The sequence below is a fragment of the Bombyx mori genome, chromosome 14 (genome assembly GCF_030269925.1).
Source record: "Bombyx mori chromosome 14, ASM3026992v2".
Taxonomy (NCBI): Eukaryota; Metazoa; Arthropoda; class Insecta; order Lepidoptera; family Bombycidae; genus Bombyx; species Bombyx mori.
In genome coordinates this window covers 4,121,743-4,133,245 of record NC_085120.1, presented here as the reverse complement: position 1 = coordinate 4,133,245, position 11,503 = coordinate 4,121,743, and the positions used below count along the sequence as shown (strand labels likewise).

At 38.0% G+C, this 11,503-nt stretch overlaps 1 protein-coding gene and 1 non-coding gene across 7 annotated transcripts in view; both read left to right on the top strand.

Moving 5' to 3' along the window:
* Window positions 1-11,503, top strand: part of LOC101743013 (ankyrin repeat and sterile alpha motif domain-containing protein 1B) — a 181,218-nt gene that overhangs the window by 15,535 nt on the left and 154,180 nt on the right. For 4 of the 6 annotated variants that reach the window (XM_062672016.1, XM_012697209.4, XM_038015275.2 and 1 more), the window contains exons 2-3: window positions 10,163-10,243; window positions 11,122-11,278. In XM_062672016.1, the coding sequence (XP_062528000.1) occupies window positions 10,163-10,243; window positions 11,122-11,278 (238 nt within the window). Of the gene's footprint in view, window position 1; window positions 236-10,162; window positions 10,244-11,121; window positions 11,279-11,503 lie in introns of those variants that run through there. The other 2 variants (XM_062672015.1, XM_038015274.2) reach the window with 1 other exon arrangement.
* TRNAS-AGA (transfer RNA serine (anticodon AGA)) lies at window positions 9,806-9,887 on the top strand. Its single transcript has one exon. It is a non-coding gene; the product is annotated as a tRNA-Ser (tRNA).

The following is an 11,503-nucleotide window of genomic DNA, read 5'->3' as shown; positions in this document are numbered from 1 at the left end:
TCTCGTTCTTAGTCATTTGCTTCGGTCGGTAATTCGGTTCGTTCGTTTTCTTTAAATATTTTTAATCAATATTTAAACACGATAACGAACGTGCGATATGTTGTAAATAAAGATAGACGGATACACACGATGGATCCTAAGTGCGTTCGTGAAAAATTCGTTGCGCTAAAATGAAGTTTGTGTGGTCGTGTATCGAGAACGAGATAATGCTTCGAAAGCTCAAAAGGAGGTTCAGGTTCGTATTAGTGTATTCATCTTATTGGTTGTAATAGCCCACTGAGTTTCTCGCCGGATCTTCTCAGTGGGTCGCGTTTCCGGTCCGGTGGTAGATTCTGCGAAGCACTGCTCTTGCTAGGGTCAGTGTTAGCAACTCTCCGGTTTGAGCCCCGTGAGCTCACCTACAAACGTTAGGTGAAGCTGAAATAGCCTCTCAAGGCTATCAGCATAGGTAGGAAAACAAAAATTGGTTGTATAATTTAAAGTCGACTGTTCTTTTAGATTAGCTAAATATGCGTTATAATAATTGGTGTTGATGGCTTGGGATTGAGTTTGAACTAGAAATACCATTTGTTATTGCTAGATAATGTGAGTATAGTAGAGAGAGAGAGAGAGAGAGAGAAAATGCACTTTATCGCACACCAAAACACAATTTACATAAAAAAAACAGTCAAAAAGCAGATACTTTTGTACAATAGGTGGTCTTATCGCTAAAAGCGATCTCTTCCAGACAACCGTTTCATTTAAATAAATTCTGGAAACTGTAAAAATATAGCAGGTATATTGCGGGGTAGTATAGACAATACATTATTATACAAAATATATACATACAAGAAACAGATATATACCGTTTACGTATAATATGAAATATATAACTAATTGATTTATATCTGTATATATGTGTATATAGTATATCTGTATATACCTACCGAACTTTAGTGTTTTTGCATTGTTATCTCAGACCTTGTCAACTTTTCTTTGCTATTGTGCACGAGGCCGTGTTTGTATTCGGTTTGGCGTGTGTTGTAATTCTGTATACTTTGTTAAATAATTTCTATTTACGAGGTCACCCTTTGGTGGATATAGGTTTTATTTTTTTATTGCATAGATGTGTGGACGAGCTTACAGCCCACCTGGTGTTAGTGGCTACCGGCACCTTGAGATATGAGTTTTAAGGTCTCAGGTCAGAGTTATTTTAGAAATATTTAGTGAAGATTCGAATTTGTTGGTTCGATACTTTGGTCATGTGTTTGGTGACCTTGACTATATAGTATCATTGAATTTAGACTTTAAGTTATCAATTGAGGCAGTCAGCGCAAAAGTGTCCTAAGCTTATCATAGTTAGTATGGAGATAATGAGGTTGGAATTTCCTTTTACACTGCTTCGTAGGCAAAAATAATATGCGAAAAAATAATGTTTACAAAGCCATCTATTCTCTATGGGTGAGACTAGGGATAGGCTTGTTTTGCATCAAAATTTATTATGTTTTAAATAAATTGCAATATATAAGCGCGAATATGAAAAATTATGGGTTAGGCCACTTTTGCACTGACGCGATGACAGTCTCAATTATGTGTGGCTGTTGTTTTTTTGTTTCTTTTGCGTCTCCAGCAATTATGACAGAGGAGACCAACGTGTCTTGAGTGTGGAATATTGAAGTTAAATATTTAAAGGGTGGTTACTGTTTGGCAAATTATTATAGTTTTTTTTTCAGTAACAATCCTTACGAGTTTTGATTTGCTAGTACGTAGTACATTTGTTTTCATTGAACTATCTGAAGTTTTTCCTCCTTTTAGAGTTGTTGGGTTGTCACAAAGCAATCGAGGTCTAGTATTATAATATCGGCCCGAACTTTCACGTTGCGAAGTCTATTTGTCTGAGTTGCTAAAGGTAAAATGGAACGCGAGATCATCTAACAAAAACCAGACAAACAAACCAGTCTTGCTTCTTAAGGGCAGCAGAATGCAAACCTTCTTATCGTGCCCGCAACAAACTATAGTCCTAATCAAGCGCATGCCCTTTTTTTCCCTACCTATGCTGATAGCCTTCAGAGGCTATTTCAGGTTCGCCTTGACGTGTAGGTGAGCTCACGGGGCTCAAACCGGGAGTGTTGCTAACACTGGCCCTAGTAAGAGCAGTGCTTCGCAGAATCTACCACCGGATCGGAAATGCGACTAACTGAGAAGATCCGACGAGAAACTCAGTGGGCTGTGTCTATAGGTTAATTTGCTCGTCGAGATCTTCGTCGCAAGCGACTGGTTCGACGAGGACGGTGACCGGTCATGCTCTTACGGATCGATCCGATACACTAATGTTTCTGTTAGACGCTTGTAGCTGTAACATTGGAGTTAGGCATGTTGATTTTAGCAACCGTATTCGTCGAGCTCGTCAAAGAAGTTCGGCATGAAATCGAACTGATAGCATTAGCACGCTGAATTAGTTTCTCGCCGGATCAGCAGGTCGCAAATGCGATTCGGTTGTAGATGCATTCGCAAAGCACATGTCCTTGAACTGTTAGGTTTCTTTCGGAGGATATCGGGCAGCTGTTTGCAAACCCCACCACTCTTGGTATAGCCCGAGCGCATCCACCTGTTCCGGTGAAGCTGAAAAAGACTTCGAGACTAACTGGTGTACCTAGATATTCTTCCTCCTAAAGAAAGGTAGGCAGCGGCTTGGCTCTGCCCCTGGCATTGCTGACGTCCATGAGCGACAGTAACCACTTACCATCAGGTGGGCCGTATGCTCGTCTGCCTGCTCGGGCAATAAAAAAAAAGCTTTCGAACAAAAGTAATAATAATGATAAAAATTTAATTATTTTTTTTAGAATCATATAGGCCTTCACCACCATTTTAGTTATCATTATAGTATACGCGGAGACAAAATTATTTGTTCATTGATCTATATAAACTCGTGGAAACAACATCTCGTATTTAAATTAGCGACATAAAATACATATTTCGTCCAATTTCGCATACATGATTCACAGCCATGATAACGTTACACTACACAGACGACATTATTAAATTGTTTATTTAAATACTTACCATTACAATATAATGAGTCATATTGAAGCCTACAGCGCTAAACTGTACGGTCCGGTTATTGAACATTGAGATAACGTGTACATAAAACAGATTGTTGTGAAAGTATAAAACATTATTTCAGATTGTTTAAAAGCTTCAATAACCATGAACTATATAATTATTTAATGAAACCGAATCATGAAAGTTTTAGGTTGGAGGATCGTGTTCACTGTTATACTATGATACAATATGACACAAGCTTGTAGGTAGTTTTCGCGATAACAAACCGCACGGAATTGCGTGTCCGTTAATACAGATTATACGGACTTGCCTATTTTGGTTTAAGGACACTAAACATGGACTTAATTATAATATTAAAATTATCATTATATCGACCTAAATTTTAATGATGGTGGGACGTATTGTAAGTTTTCTTTGTTACGCAAAAGCAGACGAGCTTACGACCCCCCCTGCACAAACCGCGTTAGAAGAAAGACATTTCCTAGTGGTTTTTTTCCCTACCTATGCTGATACCTTGAGAGGCTATTTCAGCGTAACTTTAACTAGTAGGTGTGCTCACGGGGCTCAAACCTTGACGACGTTGCTAACACGAACCCTAGAGCCGTGCTTCGCAGAATCTATCACCGGATCGGTAACGCGACCCACAGAAAACCCGCCGAGAAACTCAGTGGCTGTGTCTGTGGGTTAATTTACTCGTTGAGCCCTTCGTCGCAAGCGACGGGTTCGACGAGAACGATGACCGGTGATCGAGGTACCTAAAAGCACCCTTAGTGGATCGGGAGGATTCGAAATGACGTGAATCCTAGTGCTGAAGAAACATCGAGGAGGGAAGTTCATTCTAAAGGCAGATGGTACATGGCAAAAAAAACCTCTGGAAACGCACTTTGGATGAACGCTTTGGAGGTAGCATGAATGAACTGTCCCGATAGCAGGCGGTGCGAATGCATGCGTTTATAACCCACTGAATTTCTTGCCGAATCTTCTCTGTGGGTCACGATTCGGATGCGGTGGTAGATTCAGCGATGTACTGCTCTTGCTAGGGCTAGTGCTAGAAAATTCTCTCAGGTTGAGTCCGTGAGCTCATCTACCCGTCCGCGCGTTCTGGAATAGCCTTAGGCTACCAGCGAATAAGTAGGGAAGAAAAAAGCATGCGTACGTACCACCATCAATAACTTTGAAGGGTGGGGCAACGGTTGTGCAAGATACATATGAGTTGGATCTCATGTCACAGGAATGACAGGTTCTAAATTCAAATTGTTTTTTTTTTTAAATCAATTATGGCCAAACCGTGTATTGTATCGTTTTTGTGTAAGATTTGTTTTTTTTAATATATTGCTTGCTAGGCCACGACGACTTCAAGATGGCGGCATTTACGTTGTAGGTGTCTATGGGCTCCGGTAACCACTTAACACCAGGTGGACCGTGAGCTCGTCCACCCATCTAAGCATTAAAAAACAAAAACTTTGAGATATAAGTTCTAATGTCTCAAATTATAGTTATTCCTTATCGTCAGAAATTGATTTGTAAGTAATTTTTAAATGAAAGTTAGCCGTTCAGATTTCCTCGTTCCATTTTTAGTATCTTATCGTTATATTTGACTATCTAATCACTTATCCAAAGCTTACAATTTAATATGGACCTATATTTACGTATTTAATATGGTATTGATATTATTTGTTATTACATGAATCTTGTTTATGAATGCATGTTGCGAAGTGGGCATCAAATAATATTGATTGACGCGCCTCTAATAAATAATACATACTTATCTGAATACGAATTTTTACATAAATCTTACTTCATTGCCCAAAGTATTTTCGTAAATAAATTTTAAATTTAAATCGATTTATTGATATGTTAAATTTAATTCAACCATTTTGTGTGTACATTAAATTATAAAGTAATAGTTTGTGAAGTACGCGGTGAGTTTATACGAGAAACTGTTTATGTTATATGTAGCTTTATACTTGTTGTGCTTGAAATATGTCTATATACGAGTAAGTATTCTAGAAATACTACGTTACTTTCGATGAGTATTGATCAGATCACCGTTTTTATTACGAGTATTAATCGATTCGGACTAGTCAAAAGCTGGATATAAGCCATATCTCCCTTTTGGACGATCACTGTCATCGGTTCAGCATAGCTGGGTGCATCGTTAGGCAACAATTAAAAATGGTGTGTAAATCACCGTCTATTAAATATTAGACGGTAGTTAGTATTATTGTCAAATCACGACGAATAACGTTAAATACGTCGAATTGCTTAGAAGGGTGGACGAGCTCACAGCCCGCCTGGTGTTAAGTGGTTACTGGAGCCCATAGCCATCTATAACGTAAATGCGCCACCCACCTTGAGATATAAGTTCTAAGGGCTCAGTATAGTTACAGCGGCTGCCCCGCCCTTCAAAGCGAAACGCATTACTGCTTCACGGCAGAAATAGGCAAGGTGGTGGTACCTACCCTTGCGGACTCACAAGAGGTCCTACCACCAGTAAATTAAGTGTTCACTTTCTAGTTAATCTTTTTTATTTATTACAAAGATGAATCAGAGACGAACGAGTTCACCTATTTTTTTCTAGCCTCCTTCGAGGTTTAAGTGAGTAACAGTCGCGCGTGGTATATTGTACTCTAAGCTCGAAGATGGTGTAGGCCCACACTAAACTCTCATACGCTCTCGTTCGAGACTAAATTGGGGCAAGTAGCAAGGGCTTCAACACTACAACATCAATCGTTCCAATTGTTCAACATAGCCGTTATAAACACATGTTTTAAAACAACAAATCTGGCTAAGGATATATTTAGACTTTTCAAGTGTTTTTCCCTAAACATGTTACTTCTATTAAACATGGACGTAAAATTTAGTTGCCATCATTTGTATGCTCTAAACTCGTCCAGCTGAGTCAGTAATTCTGGGTAAAATACCCAGTGCCTCTATCTTCCGCTAAGTTCAAATTCTACGAATACCATTTGCATATTCCAACAGATTGCTTTTCGTATCAAGACCTTATTGCAAGGGACTAGAGTCGACCGAATATAAGCCCAGTTCGCGTTTAAATAAAATCTTGTAGACCTTGAGGATTGTCTGTGTAATACTTATTATTTTCTCTTTTTATGCTATGTATTAATCATTTTTCAAAATGTAATATTTGGAAGAAATTGTAATTGCTACACATCGTTTTAAAATTGTTTCTTAAGACTACGATAACAGATAAACATTACAAATAGAATATAAAATATATTTTTCTATTACCGCTATATATATTACTAGCGACCCGCTCCGGCTCCGCTCGGGTCTTTAATAAAACATTTCAACGATATTTGACGTTGTTTTATTTTTCAAATAAAACAAAAAAAAACTTATTGCGCATAACTATAATAGTTAGTCATATGCCGTTGCGATACTTTTTGTAAATAATAATGTGTTCTACAAAGTCGTAGTACATTATTTTATTCTATCATGAATAGTTTTCGCAGGGCACGCGATGTAAAGAAAATGTTAGGTTATTTTTTTACACCTTGGGTTACATTATTATAGTTTTAGTAAATATCCCTAATTTTTTTTTCAAAAAAGATTATAGCCTATGTCACTCGGGAATAGTGTAGCTTTCGAACAGTGAAAGAATTTTTCAAATCGATTCAGTAGTTTCGGAGCCTATTCAATACAAAAAAACATCAAATCTCTCCTCTTTATAATATTCGTATAGACGAATAAAAGCAAGCGTAATACAAATGGTACTGGTGGTAGGACCTCTTGTGAGTCCGCACGGGTGGGTACCACCACCCTGCCCATTTTTGACGTGAAGCAGTAATGCGTTTCGGTTTGAAGGGTGGGGCAGCCGTTGTAACTATACTTGAGACGTTGTGGATACATTCACGTTGTGGATGTCTATGGGCTCCAGTAACCACTTAACACCAGGTGGGCTGTGAGCTCGTCCACCCATCTAAGCAATAAAAAAATAAAAAAATGAAAAGTATGTGTAATAAAACAACGTCTGAATGAAAATAAGCACCTGTGTGAATATGTACATTCGATTATGCAAAGTACCGTTTTTACTAACTTCGTGTCGCATTGTTGTTTGTTTGCTAATAACGGTCGTGCTTATAACGACCGTTTCATAATTTTAAACAATTATTTGTGTTCGAAAATTGTTTTATTTATTGCGTCGCTCACTTCGTGTGCGTGCGTGACGCTGCTCACTTTGATGAACTCCAAAATAATTGTTTTCTATTTCGGTCTATCTCTTGTTTCCACGACGTTACTGTCATCATTAAGGTCTTGCTTCACACAGTCCGGGGCTGGCTTCCTAGATTGATCCTTAGGTCTATGTTTAGGTTAGGTGGCTCGCTTAGAAGCAATCTTTATAGCTTTATGCCTATTCTTATCATACTAGTGGTCCCGCAGTAGTCGAAATTCGACTATAATTAATTGAAATTATAAGTTTGAACATTATTATAGTTCTATTGCCAAAGACTATTTATTATACTTCTATAATCACAGATCTCGCCAAGACTACACTTTAGACAAATATTAACAAAGACACCATAGACTTTATGCAATAAGAAAAATTTGAGAATAAACAAATAGTATGCATGCGTGTGTGTGTCAAATAGTGTAGTGTGTGTAATGTTTTCTTTATTGATTTAATGTACCTTTCATGCATTGTTTAAAAAAAATTTTAGCATTGTGCACTCCTTCTCTATATCTAATATATAAAATTCTCGTGTCACAATGTTCGTTCCCATACTCCTCCGAAACCACTTGACCGATTCTCATGAAATTTTTTATGCATATTCAGTAAGCCTGAGAATCGGCTACTATCTATTTTTCATCCCCCTAAGTGATTAGGGCTGTCCACCCCTAACATTTTTTTTTATTTGAACTTTTTTTTTTGTTATAACGAGGTATTATGTGGTTGAATGAGGTTTTGTTATTTTTATTATATATTTCCTCATCGTTCACAGCACTACATACCTCTTTCACTCATTTACCACATCTTTACACACTTACAATAAGTTAGTTTTTTTTTCTACACTAGAAATTCCCTAGAAATCTTATACATGACAAAACAATGTTTGCCGGGTCAGCTAGTTCTCTATAAGATTGGGAAATTTCATTTTCCTCCGTCCGCGCAATTTTCGTAAAAAGGGGTACAAAGTTTTTGCTTCACGTATTAATATATAGATTATCCTCTCATATTATACACAGATGCATTTTCGATGCACATAAAGCTCATGCCCGCCTATGATGCTTTTGTATTTGTTTAGTTATTTAAACAACGGTCATGTATGATAATTGAACATTGAACTAGACACTGGGAATTGGTCATTGAAAAGACAACGGACATGAGAAGGACGAAATCGAATATCATAAATTTTTCAATTGAATATATCGAACTGCTCCGACATCATTCGAAAAATAAAGCGAACTTTTTCAGAATGTAATCTCGAGGATAATAAAAAAAAAAATCCGGGCTGTGTCAATGGCTTATCACCAAGTGCTCCGTTCACTCGTCTGACATTATACATAATAATATGAATTTGAAAGATGCCGTGACGTGAAATATAACTTGATAACGACACTACCACTACTATTAATATTAGATGCTACTAACGTGAACGGGATGATATCAAGATGATTGGAGGGACAATCTGGTCCAGAAAAGCTACCAATAGAGAAGAATGGAAGAGGCCTATGTGTCACAGGACACGCTGATCACCGAACCGGGAAACCCGATGTATTAGATTTAAGTTAAAACAATTTGCTACTGTATGTCAATATCATTGTTTAGTATCAGCAAGCAATAAAGGCTTACCAAAAAAAAAGCAGTATAAATTATAAAATTAAAATGCAGATAAAGTAAACTTTATAATCTCTACACACTCTACAGGAACATTAATTTTAGAAAGGCTTCCGTGTATAAACAGCTGATGTGTTGTCAATTCTTAACAGTTTTTTTTTTGTTGTTTAAAGAATAAACAACTGTAACTCTTGAACGAAACATGCGATTTTCGTTCGACCTGGGCCTGTGAGATTGGTCTAAAGTTCGTCGACCTGTCTGTTTGTGTCAAGGCTGTATCTGTAATGTGAGAAAATTGTCGTTTAACGTAATGACTAGATTTTATTGTGTAGGTTTGCAAGTAACGTGGGCTGATTGACGATTAAAAATAAAGCGAATACTTATAAATAATATTATTACTACTTTTCCGTTTTAAAATCTCATGTTTATAATTGTTATTTCCTCGTGTCATTTCATTTCCGACGTTGGTACCTACACCTTTCGGGTTTTTGTGGTCACGGATGACTGTAAATGTAGTTTTTATTATTTTTACGACTCGCCAAAGCCGAAGAAAAAACTATATATTTATTAAAATTCACCCTTTGCGGCTTTGGGAGTCAATCTGCTAAGTGAAGTAGTTATTAATAAGGGAGTTCATTCCTGACTTGGTTAAGGAATGTGTTCGTAATTATCAATACAAAATTATGTAGCATCGTGTACTCAGCTTGGCCAAATCGTTTAGTGTTATTGTTATTACTAGAGAAGATAATGTAAAAAAAAAGCAGATTTAAAAATGATTAAACAGGATGGCCCAAAAAATTGTGATAATAGTTACTCGTAATCTTTGTTGCGTACATAGTAGCTAAAATGTATTGATTCATTAAGTATGATTATATTTTTTTGAGATACACATAAATAAATGTTATTATAAAAAGTCTATTCGCTTCAAGAATCACATGTGCAATTTCGTTCTATACTTATGTGGCAGTCGTGGCCGAGCGGTTAAGGCGTCTGACTAGAAATCAGATTCCCTCTGGGAGCGTAGGTTCGAATCCTACCGACTGCGAGCTTTTTTGTATATTTTAAAAATGTATATAGTCGCTAGTATAAAGGTAATAAATAGTCCGGCTGTCACCGTAAATTATAAACAGCGATTTTTTGGACTGTGTTGGATTTTATTAGCGTAGAGTTTGCATACTCTTTAACATTCAGATTGTTACTTGTTTGCGAATGGTGGTCAAATACGTGTTTCGACTTTGGTGATGGATATCATAAGGCCAACGAGTTCATATTGAAATGTAATAGTAGCTGTAAGACACAATGAATGTACTTTTGTTGCAGTTTAAGACGCGGTCCAGGACCAAATGTACAAGATGATAACGGTTACACACCGCTACATCACGCCTGTCTTAATGGTCACAAGTAAGTTTTTGTTTTATTCGTTTATTGAAATATAAATTACTTATTTTCATCGAATCATAAGCGTATCGTATAAACTTCTACGAATATTGTAGAATTTAATTTGAATTTGAATTTCATTCTTTTTTGCGCCATTTTGATTTTTTTTTAAAGTAGCCTTTATTTCTTGTTTATTATCGTGTTGTATTGGTAAGTTGGTATTCCCACCGTCAAGAAGACTTAATTTTGTTTTGTATTGGTTTGAAGGTCGAACAAGATTAGGTATGTTGTTAAGTGGATACCGGAACTCATAGCGATCTTAAAGTGAATATTGTTATCCAACTTGACTTCATCATCCTTAGTGTAACAGTGGTTCTTATAGTTCCGATCGGAATCTATGACAGCCTCGCTGAAGATGTAGGCAGGATTGTAGCTTCTACGAAAACACTGCTGCCGGTAAATCTGTTGGCCGCTTTTACGGCAGCGACGGAAAAAAGATGGGGCGGTGCTAATATACACCAATACCACAAACATAGTCGACACAAATACAGTTTTTTTTGCCCTTGTAGGCAGACGAGCATACGGCTCACCTGATGGTGAGTGGTTACCGTCGCCCATGGACTTCAGCAATGCCAGGGGCAGAGCCAAGCCGCTGCCTACCGCGTAATACTCTCCACAAGCCTCGTTTGAAGAAGGACATGTCATAGCGCTCGGGAAACACCGTGGAGGTTCATTCCATAGCCGGATGGTACGTGGCAAAAAAAGACCTTTGGAAACGCACTGTGGATGACCGGAGCGGCTCCAGGTAGTATGGATGAACTCTACTCCGGTAGCGGGCGGTGCGATGGTAAAAACGAGATGAAGGTATCATCTCCTTGTTTACAAAAAATTGGTGTTCACAGGGATATCGTTCGCGTCTTATTGTCGTTGGACGCTTCGCCTTGCATAACGGACAAGAAGGGCGCCACACCTCTCCATCTGGCCGCTTTCAGGGGTGATTCCGAAATCGTCAGAATGCTGCTTGCTCACTCGAATCCACGCGTCAATATAGACCAACAGGTTCGTAAATGAATAAACCCTCAGACACAGCTCACTGAGTTTCACGCCGGATCTTCTCAGTGGGTCGCGTTTCCGATCCAGTGGTAGATTTTGTAGGCAGTGGCTTGGCTCTGCCCCTGGTATTGCTGAAGTCCATGGGCGACGGTAACCACTCACCATCAGGTAGGCCGTATGCTCGTCTGCCTACAAGGGCAATAAAAAAAAAAGATTCTGCGAAGCATGGTT